At 40.4% G+C, this 22575-nt stretch overlaps 1 protein-coding gene across 3 annotated transcripts; it reads right to left on the reverse strand.

Moving 5' to 3' along the window:
• Nucleotides 1–12972: 12972 nt before the first annotated feature.
• On the reverse strand, nt 12973–19576 carry LOC115751253. Of its 3 annotated transcripts, none has more exons than XM_030689042.2 (11): nt 19551–19576; nt 18943–19094; nt 17780–18458; nt 17554–17638; nt 16889–16976; nt 15788–15975; nt 14750–14882; nt 14300–14436; nt 14047–14121; nt 13328–13444; nt 12973–13211 (listed from the first exon to the last, which is right to left on the reverse strand). In XM_030689042.2, the coding sequence occupies exons 1-11, from the start codon at nt 19559–19561 to the stop codon at nt 13134–13136; spliced, it is 1743 nt and encodes a 580-aa protein (XP_030544902.1). In that variant the 5' UTR covers nt 19562–19576; the 3' UTR covers nt 12973–13133. The 3 variants fall into 3 exon arrangements, with proteins under 3 accessions (XP_030544902.1, XP_048136387.1, XP_048136388.1); XM_048280430.1 differs by having other exon boundaries at nt 17554–17680; XM_048280431.1 differs by lacking the exon at nt 19551–19576 and having other exon boundaries at nt 17554–17680; nt 17780–18207; nt 18324–18458; nt 18943–19080.
• Between the last annotated feature and the right edge of the window lie 2999 nt (nt 19577–22575).

Consider the following 22575-nt stretch of genomic DNA (forward strand, 5'->3'; position numbering starts at 1 on the left):
CACCTTTCCCAATTGAATCGTCTGAAACAATTACACGTTGGGAATTGTGATAACCTAGTTGAAATTCAGGGCCATGGTACTTTGGAGTTCCTGGTTCAGGTAGTTATAAAAGTCTGCCGGTACATTGAAAGGTTGATCCTTCCAGAGTTACAGTGTTTGAAGAAATTACAAGCTAGCTCTTGCCAGAATCTTGTCGAAATTCAAGGTCTTGATAGGGAAAAGTTTTTAGAGGAGTTGGATTTGCCTCATTGTGCGTCCATTGAAAGATTTCCTCACCTATCATGCTTGGTGACCCGGAAACGGCTGCACATCAGCAGCTGTCGCAATCTACATGGCGTTGAGATCCTTGAGAAATTCTTGTCTTACCGAAGCATAGACATATCCCTAACTCATATTAATATCTCAGGGCACGAATCGTTACTGAAAGAAGTTACAATCCGTGATGGTACGAGACTGCAAGAAACTGACACAACTTCGGGAACTTGAAGAGTTGGATTTAACGTGCTTGGATATTCATGGGTGCGGCTCATTAGAAACGTTACTGAAATTACCTAGAACAAGGGTTCTTAGTGATGACATTGAGCTAAATGAATCTAACTACCGAAATATCGCAATGCAGTGATACTGATGTGATGGATCTTATAATGATAATACAACATTGAGATGAGTCATGTTTCCTCAACAGAGGTAAATAAGCAGTAAAGTATCATTCTTCTTCTGAGATTCAGACCTACTTTTCATCACTATCTTCTGTTGACAAGAAGGTTTCCCATGACAGAGCTCAGTACTTTCGTAAATTCCTGGTCTTACACAATTGAAGGAGTGGGGGAGTTGATCATGGAAGCCGACCCGATGCTTCCGCCAAGACAAAAATGTAGACCTAAATGTCGATAGAAGGCATTGGTCATCTAGTAAGATTCTACATCCTTTAGTGGCCAGCAAGAGCGAATAGAGTAATAATTTTCTGGAAGCTATGTTTTTGAAAAATGATTTGCTTTTGCACTGTGTATCTATTTGATTGATTGTAGATACTCTGGATTTGCCTACTTATACTTGCTGCTGACTGCATTAGAGCCATGTTTTTTAGATTCATCCTTCCATCGGCAGCTTTTGCTGGCTGCAAACAGATTAGCAGCTTGTGAGGCAACCAATGAGAATATTAACATAGGCAAACAAGAATGACCTGGTGATTTCCTGTTTCCCTCTCTATAAACCCAAGATTTGAGCACAAAGACAAAAGTGTTCGTGAGTGTATAATCATCTCGCGGACCTTGGAAAGTCCATAAATTGGCATTCTGCCATCACTTCAATCGCATAATCTCAAACTTGATTCCTTTACGCATGAATCTATGAAGCAGAGGAAACACTGCCATTCATTTTCATACCTGAAACCAAATTTTCTTTGACATTGGCTACAGTTAAAGACTGATAAAAAAGTGTTTATGTTAAGAATTGATCCATTTACCAGAAATATCCAGAATAATCCTAAAATATCTAGTCCTCATTCGGCAGAGGAATAGTATAGAATTATCTACAGTATGAAGAAAAATCTTGGTTGACAAGTCAAAGTGTACATGGTTAGCAATAAAGACACGTGGGGCATGTATTCACCGTATGTAGATGGCAATGTTGGTGAAATCTGCCTATAAATAGGCTTGATAGTGCTCTTGTAAGAATAGATGAAGAGAAAAAAACTAGTCAAACACCCAATAGCCTTATAATTATTTTCCACTCAATAAAAAGTGTTTCCTTGTCTATTGATCTGGCCTCCTTGCCATAAATAGCCAAAATAATACACCCTCACCAAATATCAAGTTACGCTTCCCCAAAAACTAACAGTGGTATCAGAGCCACGTTCGGTTGATTTTGGACATTTGTCCAAATCACCCTCTTCTAAAACCACCCCATGGCCAACGTTGCGTCATCCTCATTTCCAATTCCCATTTTTGATGGGAACAACTACCACTACTAGAGCATCAAAATGACTACGTTTCTGATGGCCCAAGATTTATGGGACATCGTGGAGAAAGGCTATGAGGTTCCGCAAGAAGGTGCAATAGTTCCGAAGGATCAACTACAAAAGGATGCAAGGGCGTTATGCATTATCCGACAAACGCTCTCGGAAACAGTTTTTCCGAGAATAATTGGAGCAAATATGGCAAAGAAAGCTTGGGAGATACTATGAGAAGAATTTCAAGGATCATATAAAGTACGCATTATTCGGCTTCGGACTCTTAGGAGAGATTTTGAGAATTCTAAAATGAAAGTAAATGAGACCGTTCAAGAATACTGTGGAAAACTAAAGGAACTAGTTAATCAAATGAGAGCTTATGGAGATGGAATTACTGATCGGAGGGTCGTAGAGAAAATATTAGTTTCACTTACCCAAAAATACAATCTGATTGTCTCAACGATAGAAGCAACTAAGGACTTATCGACCTTTTCAATAAGTGAATTGATTGGCTCTCTAGAGGCACATGAGAAAAGACTAATGGCACAAGATGAAGATTCAGTTGAAAGTGCCTTTCAGTCTAAAATAAACATACGGTCTCATCAATTTAAAAATGGTGGAAAGAGCTTGTGGAAAAATAAAAGACGGGGAGAAATTTCACAAAAGGAGAAATATCCACCATGTGGTATTTGCAAGAAAAATAATCATTTGGAGAAAGATAGTTGGTTTAAAAATAAACAACAATGCCAATTTTGTAAAAGATATGGCCACGTAGAAAAAGATTGTCGCTTGAAAATAAATTCTCGTGCCAATTATGTTGAAGAAAAGGAAAAAAAAAAGAAGACAACACATGTTATGCTGGCCAAGCGACAAATGATAAGAAAAATGATACGTGGTATATTGATAGTGCGTGTAGCAATCGTATGACGGGGGATGAATCTATATTCACCAATATTGATAGATCGGTGAAAAACCAAATAAAATTGGGCAACGGCGTATTAGTCGATGCGAAAGGAAAAGGCACTATCGCCGTTGAAACAAATAAAGGCCCAAAATATATTCATGATGTATATCTGGTGCCTAGTCTTGCACAAAATTTGCTTAGCGTGGGTCAAATGATACAATGTGGGTATTCTCTATACTTTAATGGAGATGCCTGCATTATCTACGACAAAGAAAACAATATTATTGCCTCTGTTAAGATGGAAAATAGAAATTTTCCTATTCGATGCAACTATGTTAGAGATATGGCCATGAAAACTCAACTTGATGAATCACGGCTATGGCATCGAAGATTTGGCCACTTCAACTTTGCTGGGTTGAAAATTCTCCATCAGAAAAATATGACGAGAGATTTTCCAGCCATATTGGAAATTTCAGATATTTGTGAAGGCTGTCTCATTGGAAAACAACAAAGGCAGTCATTCTCATTTAGAGGCGCGTGGAGAGCTAAAATGCCATTGGAACTAGTCCATACGGACGTTTGTGGTCCAATGAAAACTCCTACTCCAGTCAAAATAAATATTTTATCCTATTCATTGACGACTACACAAGAATGACGTAGGTTTACTTTCTTCGAGAAAGATCCGAGGTTTTCTCTATTTTTAGGAAATTCAAGAACCACGTCGAAAATCAAAGTAGCCGCAAGATCAAAGTCTTAAGGAGCGACAGAGGCACGGAATATAACTCAAGGGAGTTCAACAAGTTCTATGTAGATGAAGGAGTTCATCATCAACTAACTGTTGGCTATGCACCGGAGCAAAATGGAGTAAGCGAAATAAAGAATAGAACTGTCATGGAGATGGCAAGGTCTATGCTAAAGGAAAAAGGCCTTCCAAACTCATTCTCGGGCGAAGCAGTCTATATGGCGGTATACATCTTAAACGGATGTCCAACTAGAGCTATTCAAAACAAAACTCCAGTTGAAGCATGGAGCGGACGGAAGCCTTCAGCTAAACATTTTAAAGTGTTTGGCTACATACGCTACATCCACATCCCCGCTCGGAAAAGAAGGAAGCTAGATGAAAAGACAGAAAAGGGAATATTCCTTGGCTGCAGCGACCAATCAAAAGGGTATTGCGTCTACAACCTAAGAACTAAGAAACTCATGATCGGTCGAGACGTCAAGTTTGACGAGAATGCTGCTTGGAATTGGCGTAACGAGAAAATCAAAAAGAAGTATGTCACTTTGCCCGACATACCACCTGTTCGTGAGGAATCAATAACACAAGAAGAAGGTGAAGCATCAGACTCCACTACTCATGACGTAACACCCCCATCCTCTCCGAGAGCAATAGAAGGAGAATCTACTCCAGAGTCTCCAATACTAAGGGTAAAAGCCCTTAGAAAAATCTATGACAAATGCAACTTTGCTACCTTAGAACCAGAAAACTATGAAGAGGCATCCAAAGAAGAAGTTTGGATAAAAGCCATGGAGGAAGAGATCAAAATGATCGAGAAAAATGAAACTTGGGAGCACGTCGATCGCCCCGAAGACAAAGAAATCATTGGCGTCAAGTGGGTCTACAAGACGAAGCTCAATGTAGATGGATCAATCCAGAAGCATAAGGCGAGGCTTGTAGTGAAATGATTTTTGCAACAACCAGGTATCAACTATACTGAAACTTTCGCTCCCGTTGCTCGTCTTGATACTGTTCGTGCTCTTATAACACTAGCAGCACAAAAAGAATGGAAGATCCATCAATTAGATGTGAAATCAGCATTCCTAAATGGATATCTTCAAGAAGAAATTTATGAGGAACAACCACAAGGCTTTGTCATTAAAGACCAAGAAGAAAAAGTTTTGAAGCTCAAAAAGGCACTTTATGGGTTAAAGCAAGCACCACGAGCATGGTATAGTAGAATTGACGAACACTTCATCAAGCAAGGATTCGGGAGGAGCATGAGCGAGCTGATGCTCTACATCAAGACCCAAGGTAAGTCCGACACTCTCATCATCTCTGTGTATGTGGATGATCTCATATACACAGGAAATAATGAAAAAATGATTCAAGAATTCAAAGAAGAAATGATGAAGACTTTCGAGATGATGGACTTGGGCTTGATGCAGTACTTCCTCAGCATCGAAGTTGATCAAAATAAAGGGATTTTCATTTCACAAAAGAAACATGCCGAGAACCTCTTGAAGAAATTTAAGATGGATTATTGCAAAGCGGTTACAACACCGCTCGTGACAAATGAAAAACTACTAAAGGAAGACGGATCAAAAAAGGTTGATGCCTCACTCTATAGAAGTCTAATTGGCAGTATATTGTATCTCACCGCCACACGACCGGACATCATGTACGCGACGAGTCTACTATCACGGTTCATGCGGGGTCCAAGTCAGAATCACTTTAGAGCTGCCAAAAGAATTCTAAGACACTTACAAGGAACTGCAGATTATGGCATTTGGTATTAGCCAAGTCCAATAACTAAGCTCATAGGGTACACCGACGGCGATTGGGCGGGATCAGCTGATGATAGGAAAAGCACTACCGGCTATGCATTCACATTGGGCTTTGGAATATTCTCATGGGCATCCAAAAAACAAGAGTCGGTAGCGCGATCTACCGTAGAAGCCGAATACGTCGCCGATACTACAACCGCCGGTCAAGCAATATGGATTTGAAGAATTCTAGAAGATATTGGAGAAAAACAGACGGAATCAACTCCAATATTGTGTGACAACAAGTCCACGATTGCTATGTCCAAGAATCCTGTCTTCCATGGAAGAACCAAACATATTGACGTCAAATGTTACTTCATACGAGAAGTGCAGAATAACGAAGAAATCAAGATCAAATATTGTAGGACCGAAGATCAAGTTGCGGACATATTTACTAAAGCACTGCCGCCAGCAAGGTTCGAGGCCCCGTGAAGTATGCTTGGAGTATCAAGTAAATGGATCGAGGTAGAGTGTTAAGAATTGATCCATTTACCAGAAAAATCCAGAATAATCCTAAAATATCTAGCCCTCATACGGCAGAGGAATAGTATAGAATTATCTAGAGTATGTAGAAAAATCTTGGTTGACAAGTCAAAGTGTTCATGGTTAGCAATAAAGACACGTGGGGCATGTCGGTGAAATCTGCCTATAAATAGGTTTGATGGTGCTCTTGTAAGAATATATGAAGAGAAAAAAAACTAGTCAAACACCCAATAGCTTTGTAATTATTTTCCACTCAATAAAAAATGTTTCCTTGTCTACTGATCTTGCCTCCTTGCCGCAAATAGCCAAAATAATACACCCTCACCAAATATCAATTTACGCTTCCCCAAAAACTAACAGCTCAGAATAATTTTTGGAAGGTGAAAAATAGCCCCCTCCCACAATTTATACTCATTTAGTGTACTAAATCATATATAATGCGGGCCACGTTAACTGGTCAAAACACTAATTAAACATACTTAACATGAAATAATCTCATCTTTAGTATATCATTTTAACATAACACAAGAAAAGTGGCAAGTAAAGTCGATGTATGGACTGCATAATTTGTTACTTAATTTCTCAACCAGTGCCTAGGCATTCAATCCAAAGGCAAATGACTGTGTGTTCAGCTGCTTATACGACAGTAGTCCCAACCTTATCGACCAAATTGATTTGAAGTTGGAACGTGAATCGACCTGATAGTGGTGTGAACGTGTTAAACCGATTGAACCGGTTGGGTTCTGTTCATGGGTTTTCCCCCTTTAATCTTCTACTTTGGTTTCATGCTACCGATCTCCTTCGAGCCTGTTTCTGGAAGTTCTATCACATTTGACTTCAAGATCCTATAAATTGACAGCCATTCGAACCATAACTACGCAGGTTTCGAAAGGACAGAGAGAAGGTTTGCTTGGGGCTCTTCGGTTTTCCTCATTTTTTGTAAGTCCAAGCTCGACAGGACGGTACTAGAAATATGAAAACTGTCCTAAAATCGGAATGGAACTACGAAAGGCCTTTCGGTTTTTATTTAACACCTGCGAACTTCATGCTAGAATAAATAGCTTCGGTAGTTTGCCACATGATGAATCATATGACGAAGAGGAATAAAAAATAGACAAATTGAGGAAATTATCAGGACCAAAAGAACCCCAAAACGGACTCGTAACGAACATTTGGCAAAAAAACAAAAAGGTCTAAATAACGAAATCGACGGCGAAGCAGATCTAAACGTCAGATCCTCCAAATGAAAGCAGTCTTCTTATTTTGCAATCTGCATCATGTTCTTGAGGTAAGAGCTTACTGAAAAGTAGAGCAATTAGCAGGTCGGACAATTTTTAGTTTGCATTGGAATGCATGGATCCATGCAGAATCATGTTGCAGATAAATCAAAAGTTAAGGAAATTCAACCCAAAAAAAAAAAAACTTTGGCAAATGTAAGTACATATATGAATATCACACACGAGTAGTCTCATTTTCCTTTGTTTTGAATGCCGGAGAACGATGAATGAAACGACGATTTGAACGAACATTACACCGGAAAGATCGAACATTGTGGGGCTCTTCTGAATACTTAATCACCATTAGACACATATTAAGATGATAACCCAAAAAACAAAACAAAACTCTCCGTTTCCTCTCGACTGATCTCACCCTTTTCTCTCTTGATGACAATGAGCATGATGTTCCGTGATTCCTACGTGTTAAAGCCGACGCACGAAGCTCGAGCATTTGCGCTTCAACCATCGGAACCCTTGCTTGAAAGAAGCCTTGAACTTGCCTTCGACGGAATAAAGCTTGTATTTGGCCACCCTCCTCTTCCTCTTCTTCTCCGGGTCGTTCCACCACGACGGTTTTATCGACTTCTCCACTTTGTACACTTCATGCGGGGGCGAAGCAGGTTCGAGCATGCAAGGCCGGGATTTGGGTGCGTACATCTGGTTCCGGCTAAGAGTTTGGATCGTCATGATCTCCAGTTTCGGACCAACTCCATGGGATCGGTAGCTTGGTGACCACGGGTCCATCCGTGTCCTCAATCTCTCTCTCCCGGCCGCCCTCGTGGCCTCTCCCCTCTCTCGGATGGGAAGAATTCTTTTCTCAGAGAGAGAGAGAGAGAGAGAAGGAGTCTTTCTAATGTTATGAGATGGAGATGACCACAAACACAGGTGGTTTTTTCTGTTGGGGACAGACTTTCATGTAAGAGAGAGAGAGAGGCGACCAGGATTTGGACCTCCTATTTTTAACATTGGGATGTAAGTACATGGAATTTTTTCTCTTTCTTTCGAAATTATGATGATGCTTTTTGTTAGGAGCGCGCAACGGACATCCGATACTTCACTAGGAAGATCGCCAAGAGGGAGCCCAAGTCTGAGCCAGTTAACACATCCAGTTGGATCTACATTCACTCAAAAGCTTATGTCAATTAGTTATGGGCCAATTAAGATATATTAACTGCTTCATAACATATCAATTATTTGATATGAAACTTCTCTAATACAACTCACATCCGCATCCTAACACTTTTCTTTTGTCAAGTGAAGTTAAAGGTTACATGCAACGAAGGCTTCTTAAATCCTCATCTTAAATCAATCATTATATAATACAAGACCTAGACCAAATCCAAAAGGAAATAAATGTGATTATGCACATACTAAAATTGCAGTTATTTTAATGTTTCGTGTAGCCCTTTTTTGGGTTCTTGTCATTGTCAAATTAATAGAGTTGGTTTGGTTCAGCATTTTTTGAAAGCTTCTCGAGGAAAATTTAGGGTGTTTGACAATCATTTCCAAGGGGCTTTAGGCCAAAAGGTAGTATTGGGAAAGTTGAAAGCTCAAGGCAAGCCTCCACTAGCCTTGAGCTTTTAGCATTTTCGAATACCTGAAAGCCTCAATTAATGAAAATAGTTGTTAGTTGCTTATTTTGCCCTCAAAGTCTAACTAAAAGTCCAATTTTACCCATTTTAAAAAGTAGAACCCTAGATCTACACTTTGTTTGCCCCTTGTTGTTATTGTTCTTTGCATGAGCGCGGTCGGCCGGTGAGGGCCGACTAGGCCAAACCTGGTGAGGTCATGTGACCCAAGCAACCATCGCTTGAAGTCGGGTGACTTTGGCGACCCTTGTTAGCGCGCGACGTAGGCAATGGCCGCTTGAGGTCGATTGACTCTAGGCTAGGGGTGTGCATGGTCCGGGCCGGTCCGGTCCCGACATGGAACCGGGGACCGGACCGTAGTCCCGGTCCCCATATTTTCGGGACCAAGGACCGGACCGGGACCGCCGGTCCTGGTCCGGGCCGGTCCCGGTCCGGTCTCGGTCCCGGCCCAGTAGGACCGCTAACTATTGAAAATCTAGTCAACTTAATAAATTATGCCATGGTAAAAATATAGCGACTCGCTATGACTTTTATGATCGACGAACTTGACCAAAATGTTCGAATTCAATACCAAATCCAGCCATTACATGATAAAAACATCACCAACCGCACTCAAAAAAGCCTGCGGGGAGAAAAGATGACCAAAAACAAGATGGAAAATAAGACTAAAAAAAGAGTCTTGAGGAAGAAAGTGCGACCGTGCAAGGTTGGGAAAAAAATGGGCAGTGGACTTTTATTATTCTGTTTTGTTTTCAATTTTTTTTTTTGCAATTGTATATATTTATATATAAATAATTATATATTATTGGCGGTCCGGTCCGGGACGGGCCGGTCCGGTCCCAATGCAAGAAACCCGAGGACCGGACCGCCCGACCACCGGTCCCATTTATTGGGACCGGGGACCGGACCATCCACCTCAAGGACCGGACCAACCCGGCCGGTCCGGGCCGGTCCCGGGTTGGTCCGGGCCGGTCCGGTCCGGTTTGCACACCCCTACTCTAGGCGGCCCTAGCTCGGGTCTTGCGACCATCGCTTGGGTCTTGCGACCCTCGTCGGGGGTCACCTGACGTTGTGCGACCTTGACACTAGCGGCCTAAGCCCTTTGCGGGATCCAGCGAAGGGTTTGATTTATGTTTCAATAAAAAAAGGAAAAATAGTAGGCAAAGCTCTTTGTAACAATTTTTTTTTTTTTTTTGCCAAACATCACTTAACTCAAAATTGTTTTACAATGGGTTTTTTACCATACCAAATGCAATTTGCATTTTTTCCAAAGTCCCTTTAGGCCCTTAGCCTTTGCATTTTCTCAAGACTCATTTCCAAAGCCGAACCAAAAGCAACCATAGCACGCTTTGCTTCCCTAAAAGTCACCAAAAGATGTGCAGCGCGAAAGATAGGCATGACGAAGGCAACTTACAGAGCAAGGTAGAACATTACAATGTCTGCGTAGAATGGCCCCTCATTTAGGTGAATGCCTCACCAAGACTATTTAACTCTTATCGAGTAGTATATCCGTTGACATCTAAATTTTGGCATCTCATTAAGAAATTTATTGCGTAGAAAACTAGGGACCAACCCCGGACCGTAACAAAAATAGCATGTATAGTCATTAGGAGTATATTTCAATTAATTGCATTCGATCGAACCGACCGCGGGCGATTTTGAGCCTAATTGAATGGATCAGCGAGGTTTTTTTTTTGTGGGGGGTGGGTGGTTTGCGTGGGGGGTGGGGTGATGGGTCCCTTATTGAGCCTAATTGAGTATAATTCAGCATTTGGAATTAATTAGGCCGTCGGTCTTGGAGTACATCACTTGGTAATACGCTTAAATTAAGCCCGGGATTGGACCTCGGTTAACACTAAATATATATCACATTGTGATGCCTCACAAATAAGGTGGAGGTGCTTGAAGTCGCTACTGTACGGACAATTCCTTCACCGCGGTTGCTGATTTGCTGCAGTCTTTATAGTAGCCGTGGACGCCGACTTCATGCGGTCAACCCCTTGGACGACGCCGGGCGCCCTGCCGACCGAGGGACGCTGCCAGCCGCTGTCCACCCTCGTTGATCCGAGCGCTCCTTGCATCCGTGAACTCAATAGAGTCTGACCAGCTGCGACAAGTCTAGCGTCGTGCCTGGCTTGAGGCTCTCCTTTGATTTGATATGGATGATATCTTTGGTGACTGAAAGTTAGAGGTGTCAATATGGGTCTTTGAGTCATTTTTTAACCTACTTTTATTTACTTGGATCACATATGGATACAACAGATTTAAAAAATGGGTCAAATATGAGTTTAGACTTATAAAACCTATTCAGATATGAGTTTTAACTCAATCTATTTTTTACTCGTGCCCAGCAGCTTTCTAAGCATAACTTGTAAAGGGTCGCCAATCATATTAATTTATATTTTTTATTTTTTCATAAGTAAAAGAAAGAAAAAAAATAAAATTAAAAAACATAAAAACAGCTCATAACCATCCACCGCAGTCACTGCCAGCCACCGCCGCATCTCCGCGCGCCACCTCCGCCCACTGCCGCCGCCTCCGCCCACCTCCGTCCGCTACTGCCCAAAACCAAAAATAACCCCCCAAGAATCGCTCATTTCCTTCCTGCACACAGACAAAATCAGCACTGAAACATCTCTGAAGAAGCCATGATAGCTTGATTGCTAAAGCCATGACCAAGTGGGTTCAAGTTCGAGAACTCATTCAACAGGCTCGATTGGGCAATTGTGGGCAACCCCAGATCCAAAGACTCCGTTGCTTGCGTTCAAGAAATTGATGATCTCGTTCAGCGACTCCAGCCTGTGGCCGAGCTCGCCCACCAGGGCTCTCGGCACCGAGTTCTCAGCCTGAATGCCCGAGTAATGCTGCGTGGTGATGTTGATGTTGGTCCCGATCTGGTGCTTCTCCTTGCTTATCTGAGCCACCTGTGCCCTCAGATCGTCCACGTGCTTCTGCTTCCTCATCCAGGACCGCCACGCCGACTCGCGGCTCGAATCTGGTCCACCACAGCCACCACAGCCAAGGACGACCCTGAAGATGTCCCACTGGGAGATGCCATTGGTGGCAGGAGGCAGGCGGGGGTAGTGGGGGCGACGGTCGCCGGTGGCCTACGGCGGCGGCGCGTGGAGGTGGTGGGCAGCGAACGGCAGGAGGCTCGTAATAATTAAAAATTATTTTTATAAAATATATTTGATGATTTGGTATAATATAGAAGTATTTAAGTAATACAGATCCAGAAAAATAAAAAGTAATATAAGCCGAGTCAGATTTGGATTCAGTATGAATCGTTAAATTTATCTTGTATTAAAATCGGTCAATATAGATCGGACCATATTCAATCTGACCCAAACCGACCTACCAACCCATTTGACACATCTATTGAATGTCTATCTTGTTTATTTGCTTTCCTTATCCGAAAAACTTCAAAAAATTTGCATGTAGATATAATAGGTTATTCTAGATAGCATCTCATATTTATATTAGATTATATATTCTAAGTTAAATTATGATAGATTCTAGATATAGCTTACCTTTCCTTAATAGGTCAGGATAATTTTGATAATATTTTCATATTCAGATGATATCTTGCATATTTAGGTAACATTTAGAGGATATAATTTTCCACGATAAGTTAGGATGATATTTTTGTTTTTGGATGCTCTTAGAATTAGACCATAATTAGAACTTTAGATTGTATCAAATGCGTCACATATAGCATAATTATTTCATTAATAGAGCGAAAGCCACAAAAATAATTGCTTTTGATCAGTCATATTCCCTTTTTTGCAATTTATTGTTTTTGTTTGTTATGTGTTAATTTCATTGATTGGGCGCTCGCATGGTCACCTTTGCATTTTAGTGATATAATTTAAAATCAATCCAAGCTGCCTGCATAAATATTTTTTAAAATAGAAAGAGTGTGTACCGAAAGGGTGTTATAATCTATGGTTCACAAAAGTAAAGCGAGCTACTTGTATGCCTCATCAACCTACCAAAAAAGGATTTGTGACCACTCCTACATGAATTGAATCTTGCATGTTAGCTAAATCCCAAGTTACGATGGGTAGGGTTTTAGGAGAGCAAGGAAATTCAAGAGTAACTTCATGTTGGGCAACCGTGGGAAAGCAGAACTCAAAAGCATAGAGTATGGCCATGGTCGGGTTCCGACCAACTAGCTTTCCGAAGCACCGAAATTCTCTTAAGAAAATGTCGACCCAGCACAAGAAGACAGAACTGAAGCTCTCATTGGCAATGAATTTTTCCCATATGCGCATCACAATTGTCAATTGGATCACTAAGTAGTGATTTCTTCGAAAGCTATATATACAGAAGAAAAAAAAGCCCGACGACAAATGGCTCCGGCGGTTCACAAATTGATCGTCAAGCTAGTCAGTCTCCACTCTGCACTTCGTTCTATTCCGAACATTCTTTCTGCTCGTCTTGGCATTATCCATGTGCGAAATCTGCAACAACTCTAAATGGTCAAACAAGCTGCACAAAACTTAAAAGAACTTCATACGTTTCGCTTCAGCTTTTCTTATTGGAGACCTAAGGAAACTAATAGGTGCTATTCACTTACTAGAGAAGACTTCCATTCGATTTTGTCATTACCATCCGCAGTAGCCTGCAGAGATCGATCCCGTATATGATGAAATATGTGCACAAGAACAGCAGCATCAAGAGCGGCATATTCCAGCTGCAAACATTGCAATTGCTCAGGTTAAATCAAAGGACTTCTGCTGTAATCATATTTCTGGAAACATCAACGGTTACTCTTCTCCTTTCTTCTATACACTCTGTTTGCTCTGTAGTATATGTTTATATCTTGAGGTTGAAAGAGGGGATGGTGTTTGTAAAAACAAAAAAAGGAAAATTCTACTCTTCTTACATGTACTTTCACACTTTTTCCAATCAAGGCCCTGTACTTTTATTTGTCTAATTAAGTCCTACTTTCACAAATTTGCGAATCAAATCCTACCGACATCAAATCCAATTAAGTCCAGCTGACGTCATGACAAGGATAGAATTTTTCTGTCGATGTGGTGCCCACAAGCACTAAATTTTATCCACATCATACTTAGATGCTGTCTACGTTGTCTAATTCTCTTCACACATGTTGATTTGGGCATCTGCATATTAACATCATACTTTAGCACATCCACCGCTCACGTTGCTGAATTTGATCGAATTGGCGTCTGAACCATTTCAGTTTTAATGTTAAATCGTATGATTCTTCCTGCAATTTCCGCTCTGAGGCATTAATATAAGAATAAATCGGAAAAGAATATGTATAATAACCTGATTTTGACTCAAAGGTCGTTGCTCCCAGTCGCTATTCCTTCTTGTCTTGTTCAAACCAGCACCAAGTATTTCCTAGATAGAGCCAAGAAATAAAGGTAAAACTAATTACTTCAGAGCAAAAGGCGATCTCAAAGGCATGCATCATAAATCCCAACATGAGTTCTAAGCAAGAAGAAATCGTGTTCCCCTTTTCACCCCCTATTAGAAAGCAAGACAGCAATACCAGATATGAGACGGAAGTCCATTTTACCTCAGCAATCCCTGAGAGACCACCACTGGATTCTTTAAATACATTCTGAATGTCCAACAGCATTTCAAAATGGTTAAAACACCTCAGTGTTTCGTAGGAGCTCGTGAGTTGCTTCATATCGCATTGAAAATTATAGCCTGCATAGAGCAGGGACATCAGGAAATTCTGTGGGAAACATGCTTCAGCAAAACAAACATACTGAAACAATCAATCCCGGTCAGTCTTAGCCATATTGGTACCAAAAATGCACAAACAATTATTCCTTATCTAAACTCTTGCTTTGTGATGCCCGATGTATGTCTGGTACCAGAAATTCCACATTCTTATGTCAGTACAATGATTTTCCTTTCCCTAAATTAGTAGACACATATTGGTGATACCGGATTAAGGCTAATGCTTGGACCAAGAAGCAAAGTAGAGAATACAATTACGCTAAATAATTCCTCATACCAAGCTTTAGAATACTTGGAGACTGTAAAATACGACTCAGGCAGTTATCCAGAATATGTGGCACATCCCCTGACAATTTTATGAGATCAAAGATGAAAACACTTCTGCTGGAAGCAAGCTGCATGATGGATACCTGAAAATCAACATAAACATCAAACTTAATTGATTTCTGAGATTAGTGGATGACCTTTTAAGATGTTCGTGCTGACAGAGAGGTGAGAGTGGCACCAGCCAATCGCAAAGGTGACAATAAGTCATGACAATTGACACAAAGTTGCCAACCTGAGCTTGAAGGTGCCTTGATCTTCTCCACCAAATTGCAGCTACAACTTGCTCAACCAAAATGTCTGAATCACCTCAGCAGAGCAAGCAGCTGCTGTAATTTGGCTAAAAAGACCAAGTCACTGCTTTGAGCCAAATTACACACTTGGTCCAATCACACACACACAGCTAAGTCGACAACAGTTGGACATTGATTGGTGAGACTAGTCATGCCAATGGCAACCACATATAAGATGGTGAGAAGCGGTGACAAAACCATCTTCTTCTTGATTGCCACCTCCTCTCTGTAGTCCTATATGATCTACATCTGCCTTTATCTGATTTGATCCAATCTGACAGTGGTCACCATATTCAAATCGGATATAGAAACTCTCCAGAATTTTACATGGATCTTCCAAATGCAACCTTCAAACAGGTCCTACTTCTGGCCAAGCATATCCCTCATCAAATTTCCAGAAAGGAAGCATACTATATGACAAGTAGAGCACATCTGAAATCATCTTGAAAGTTTTGTTCTCAGCATGCCATTGTTGAAAATCATGCTTCATTGTTGTTTTCATGGCCGTTGAAATGTAAGAAAGACAGTGGCGATCACCAAAAGCTTATGATAACTCTTGATTGTCAAACCATTTACTTTCTTTTATGGCAACAATGAATTTTGAAACGAAAAGGCACAAAAACAATTTTCAGGGATTACATAAAACTTCCAAGAAATTATGCATTGGAAGATGAGGACAAACAGGACCTAGCAAGTACCTTGTTAGGCTTGCTGCCCTTTACATAATTGGGTTTCCATTCACAGTCCACACCAACAACTTTAGATTCTTCAATATAGCATGTTGCCGTATGCAAACTATCCACTCCATCAACCCAACAAACTTCTTCAATGCCCAGTTCTTTGAGGCACAAATAGTGCTTGTGATGCAGAAGACTTGCATCAATGTCTAAACAAGCCAACAGTTATAATTAGTATTCTTAGAAAAAAAAAAAGCAATATTAGTACAAAGATCCTATTATTATACTCCACGACATGAGATCACCAAGGACTAAATATCTACGCGTAGCGTACTCACACCATACTGATGATAGTGCAACAGAATACAGGTTTATCAGAGAAGTTCAATACCAACGCATATGAAGGTCTAATAAACTTTTTAAGGTCCACATAATATGACAAGCAATTAATTCTAGATCATCAGGCACGAGCAGAACTATTCTTTTCCTCAATCACAGAGAAGTAGAGACCTAATTGCAGATGCAACTGTCAGTTTCAAGACACAAATAATTCAGCAATTTTCAAGACAAAATGATTTAAGCTCTTCCCCAGATATAACTCAAACCAAGATTTACAAGTTATAGCAACAAAAGAACGTCCGCAAAACATCCATTCGGTAAACCGAAAAACAACATACTGGCCATAAGAATCCCAATCAGTTTGCCACATTCTCTGACAAAATCCAAGCAATATACTGAAAAAGATATGCAAATGAGAAGGAATACTCAAATGAAGATAGCCATCTACGCTGAGCAATGCAATTGCCCCACACTTAACTCACTAGACAAGAATGCCAACACCTCATTAACTGTGCCAATAGTATCTTATGCATAGTCCATGTACCTTATGCAAACAAAGCAGGAAGAATCCTTGTCTAAAGTTCCCATAACCTACTTGAGGCTTCTAGTTGGATTTTTAGTAGCACAATAGAGGTTCCAATCACAGTAGTGACTGACAAAAGGTTAACTGTTTCAACAAGACTAGTGCAACAACATAGTTTTCTAAACTAATACGTTGGAGAAGAGAAATTACAGCAATATGTTATCCTAATATATCAATGAACAAAATAGAAGTTGGCACACCTTTGGCTTTTGGAAAACCTTGAAGAGAGTATCGATCACACAATTCATCAACTTTTTCCATGTAACCAGCTTCCATTGCCAAATAGACCTTTAAAGTGGAAGAGTAAAATCTTAATAGAACGAACAAAAACATGCAAAGTCTCCCTTCTTTACATGTCTGGAAGCACAACAACTACAAGCTGGTAATTTGTTATTTTGAAGCTTAAACACCACCTTCGGGGGAAAAGCAAAGGAGAGGACGAAAAAACAATAGTAAAAGGACAAACGTTCATCACAAAGGAGGAGGTGGCACCACAGGAATTTCTTGCTCAAGCCACAGTATGTCATTTACGTATGCAGCTCAAATGATCTAGTTACATCAGAAGACATTCTTATGCCTATAAAATTAATCACATTTCTCTATGAAAGAACCAAGAACCATTAGACATTGCACCGAAGTCCAATAGCAGGAGATAAAACGTGCAATTACTGAAAAAGTTCTGCCAATATCCCTCATTAAGAATAACAGGACTGCTAAAACTATTTGAGGAACCCCTGTAGAAGGCCAAACTGCCAACCTCAAAAGATTGATACAAACCTACTAAGGTTGCAACTTAAAAGCGTTCAAATTCAAGTTCATCTAAAGAAAGGTGCCACAGTTGAAACAAAGCATTTTAGACTAATACCAGGAATTCAATGAGCAGTTTATCACCCTTTGCCTTTGACTCAGCAACATCCCAGCATCCTTTTTCTGCTAGCTGCTTCATTGAACTACAAAACAATAAATTAGTCTTGCTGTTCGTGATACGATGGCTGCAGTAAGAAATTTGGATTTTCATGCACTATCAGCAAAATAATAAAGAAATCTTTAGCAAAAGTTACTTCCAAACAATTTTGATAGCAAAGAAGTACCTTTCTCTACATTGATGATATACATCAGCAAATTCTTGCCGGAGATTGTTTTTCTTGATTGTCACATAAGCATACTTCAGCATTTTTCTGTCTAAGTATTCATGGACAAGTACACATAACATTGGCTTGCCCATGAATGTGGCCCACTTCTCTGCAGCCCTAAATTCTTTCTTTTCCATCATAGCAAGAAGGAAAGATTTCCCAGATTGACGAATAGAAAAGTGTTCCAATAGAGTGACTGCTGTCATATAGGACTGGGACTCTATCAACTTGAAAATATATCGCTCAAGAAATGTTAGTGCAGTGACCGGTCTAAAGTTAACGTTTATGGCTTTAAGTTGGCATATGACATTCTCAAGGTTTGTCAGTCTCACGTCAAACACTTCCACTACCTTCACAAGTATCCTCTCATCATAATTTACATATCCCTGAACCATGTCAATAAATAAATGCGCAGCTAAGTCCTTTGCTTGCAAGGAGTCTGCAAGGTTAGCTTTCAAAAATCGACGGAGAGAAGATATTATCAAGTGACTGAACCCCTCACAGTGAATGTCAAATATGGGTAGTGCGTAGAGACAGTGTATGACAAAAGTAGCGGGTCCAGGTCGAGGCCCATTATTTAATACTTGATGAACTTGATGTTGAAGTACGCCGAACTTTCTAGTTGCCTTCAAGGTACCTATGCAAGAGAACAAAAGGAAATATGCATAAGAAAGGAAGTCCAGATAGCCATAAACCAAGTGGATTCCAAGCATCTATGAAAGACTTGAAGGATAGCAACATCCAGTAAATGACCAATTATTCCTCATTAAAAGGTGTAATGTTCTGTGCAGCATGACAGCAGCTGTAAATACTAAGATCCTCAATGTACTACACGTGTGTCCTCTAGGTGCTAAGATTTGAGGACGAATGTCTTACATGGCTCAAAACTTCATTTTGTTCTTAGAATAAAAGAGCATCTAAAGAAGAGCCTCATCTTTCGAAGAGAAGTTAAAGAAAAAGTTGACATATAACCAGAAGATGCAGGCAAGTAGATCGATTCATATAATAACACCAGAAAACTTATTTGCTAGCATATAATGCGAATGATGTGAAAAATCATTAAAGGAAAATGGAAAGTAGAAGTGGAAAGAGACTTTTGAAAGGGAAAGGCATTATTATACCAGAAGTATAACATTCTTTAATGAGGTACAAGAACACAATGGGCGAAATGTGGGATAAATCAGACAAAGAGTGAAGAGATAGGGTCCACGATTCATGAGTTTCCTCTTCCGGCCGTTCGACGATTTTATCGTCCCATCCCATGGAAGCAGCACTGTCCCACAAAGAATAAAAACATTACATTAGAGATGACAAGCATCATACAGAATCCTGTTCATCATCCATACAGAATGACAAAGCAGCCAGAAGCAAAAATGACACGCTGCAAGTACTCTCAGAACCATACGCCAAAAAAGGTTGCTCTCAAATCTTCAAAAAAAAGAGACTTCATCCTGAAGGCTCATTTCTATGCACCAAGTTCAACAGAGAGAAAAGCAAAGAACCCAATTTAGCAATTGGATTGGACGTCCTCTACATTCGAACAAAGGTGGGGGGAAGTTCAAGCAGGCTTCGAGGAAATTAGGCAGAACTAGGAGAAAAAGCCATAAAACCTGTCCAAGCTTAGGGCATGCCGAGAATGACTTTCACATTTTTTAAGTTGCTCAATCTGAATATTGCCACTCCTATTCTCGCACCACAACTTAAAAAGTCACTCCGTGTGTGAGCTCACCTCAATCTCATTCCACCATCTCAAAATTCCCTGCAACTCACCAATTCAGGCAAATCAGATCATACCCTCGTTTTCCCCTATCTACCCAATGAAACTTTTTGATCATCGACGGAAAATGCACCTAAACTGCAAATCATCATTACAATCTAGGTAAATTCAACTCCACAACCTAAAACGCAATCAAGCAACAGATTGCAAGTTCGACCAATGTAGCAGTAAAGAGGAACAAACGAGCAGAATGACGCTGCAGCCGAAGGACGAAAGAGACGCGAACGACGAACCGGAAGAGCACAAGCAAGTGGCTACGGGCGGAAATACGACTCACCAGAACAGAAAATGGAGCGAGCTCCTGATCAGCGAGCTTCGAGTCGACTTTGGATGGGGAAAGTGAAGACAGAAAAGAAACGGCTAAGTGCCAAAACTTTCAAAACGGTCATTTAAATACTAACTTTTTTAAAAAATATATTTATTTAAGTACCAACTTCTTTTAAAAATGAGTACTTGACTGCCAACTCCAATTTTAGCTGACGTGGCTTATCAGAAATCCGACACGTGCTTTTTTTATTAATATTTGAACCGACGTGACCCGGTGGAGTTGATACTAAAGTGATCATTTTTTTAAAAAAATTGACACTTAAATAATTTTTTTTAAAAAAATTGACACTTAAGTGATCGTTTTGAAAGTTTTGGCATCGTAGTAATCCCTTTTCAAAAATTTTGGCACTCAAGTGATCGTTTTGAAAGTTTTGACACTAAAATGAGTGCCGTACACAATTTTTGACACTTGTAGCGTACTTAAGTCGAAAAGAAACCCTAATCAAATGGGCACTTGATAAAGCAAAGGACTCGAGGGGCCTCACTTGATCTTTCCCAAAATGGCATATACCCTTTTCAGCCGCCTCTTTATCTCCACTGCTGCACACGTGGCAACCTTATCCAAATTTTTTTTTTATTCTATCTTATCATATTCTATTATACAAACATGCAAATTATAAAATATTGCTCCCTCACTCACTCTTCCTCGTTCCCAACTCCTCAAGTGGGGAATCGAACTTCTCACCTTCCCCTTGGATATCTTCGAAATTCAAATTTTACAAGTAATTAGTGTAATGACCGAGAGATTATTTGTCTTTTACGGGAATACGAGTTTCATTCGCAACTTAATTGTATGGAGAGATTTTCTGTCCGTTAACAATTTGGGTAGGATTGTGGTGAAGGGCTTGTTAATTATGGACCTTCATGTGTCACTGCCGATGCGAAAAAATTATGGCTCGATTCGAATATTTCGTAACGAGAGAAAAAAATTACCAAATCGATTTTAAATCCATTATATCTATGTCAATTCAGTTATAAACCTTTCGATCTAACCAATTTTATCGTAAAATCTTATGATAGTTTGCCAATGTAGTCCATCCGGCCAATTTATTTTATGAAAAATTGATTGCATTAATGCTGGTCTTTCTAGATGGCATGATAGATGCTAAAGTAAAAATTGCTTATAACTTTTTTCTTTTCTTTTCTTTTTTCCTTGTTAAGGTTGGCGGGGTTTGCCCGCCATTGAGCCCTCGCCCGGATCTTAGTGAGGGCCATTAGACGAGGCCTGTGGGTCCTCATTAGCCGCAGCGAGATTCGCAATCCTCCGCCCGGCGGTGAGCAAGGGTTATTTGCCCTTCCACATGGCTAACGAGGGCAGCAAGCCCTCGCCGGTCATTGAGCAAGGGTCATGTTCCTCGCCTAGTGGTCTGCAAGGCCTTAACAATAATAAAAAAAAATAAAACATAATTAAAAAATAATTAAATTTAAATTTTTTTTCACATTAGTGTTGGTTATGTTACGTAGGACGACCGACCTCCGCATCATCAATTCCATGCCAAACTTGGGGTGAAAAGAGTAAATGGACAAATCGTTCAAATGTTTAGGATCAAATTGGTCAAAGCAAAATACTTGGAATTGAATTAGCACAAATCCAATAAGCTTATGACCTTTTGTGGTAATTTTCCGCCGTAACGGGTATAACAATTCTATTAACGTCTAGAGGAGTGGCTAGTATTGGTCGCCCTTTTGCATTGAATATATGTACATGTACGCACGTATAGAATGTATGTATGTGTGCATATATGTTTTTATACGCGCGCGCGTGTGTTTGATTTGCGAAATCGAGCCGTTATCTTCACTGACTGCGTGATGTGGGGATTACTTGACCAGGTGAAATTTTTTGGACGCCAAACGCATCTAAAATTGATATGTGTGGGCTTAGGGGGGGTCTACATGAGAGGGCCCAACCCGACTGGGCTATCCGCATCATGCAATGAATAGTAGAATGATGCCCAAGCCGTATGTGAATTTGGGCCTACCTCGATCATGGGCCTCGGAATCTCCATAGGCCCCGATGGCTTCCCACCCGGACAGACGAAGCCCATCTCAACCGCTGATCACGTGGGCCGCACGAGAGAACCCGCACAATTAATGGTCGAGACTTTCTCCTCTTGACCCGTCTGTCGATCGGGGGTTCCCCTTATATCTTCCGCTTCTTGACACGTATGGTCGCGCTGCGGATATATTCAAAGCTTGAGCTTCGAGGGGTGAGGCAGGATTGGCTTAATTGATCTCAAAGACCAATTTTTTTTTCTTCATTTTTTTTAAGCTTGACTTTGTTTTTGGTCAATAAGTAAATTTCTGCAGATCTTTCCTCCTGTTTTCTGCCCTCCCGAAGCTTCTTGCTTGCTTCTCTTAAGTAAAGAAAGTTCAGTTGGAAGGTCGAAACGAACCCTAACCAAATCACATATGAGTTGCGTGTGGTTTTTGGGCGCTCTTATGCGCATTGGTTGTGATATATAAGTCTGGGCATTTGACAAAATTATTTATGGTTGTAAAGTTTCATCTTGACTTAAAGTTAATTTGATCACTAACCGATAAAAAGAAAGTTATTTGATGAGGGTTTTTGGTTGGACTAATTGGAGTAGGAAATTTTATTCAAAGTGAGGGCACGTGGTATTGAAACGACATTGGGAAAATTACCGAAAGA

This window comes from Rhodamnia argentea, chromosome 6 (assembly GCF_020921035.1).
Source record: "Rhodamnia argentea isolate NSW1041297 chromosome 6, ASM2092103v1, whole genome shotgun sequence".
NCBI classification, from domain to species: Eukaryota; Viridiplantae; Streptophyta; class Magnoliopsida; order Myrtales; family Myrtaceae; genus Rhodamnia; species Rhodamnia argentea.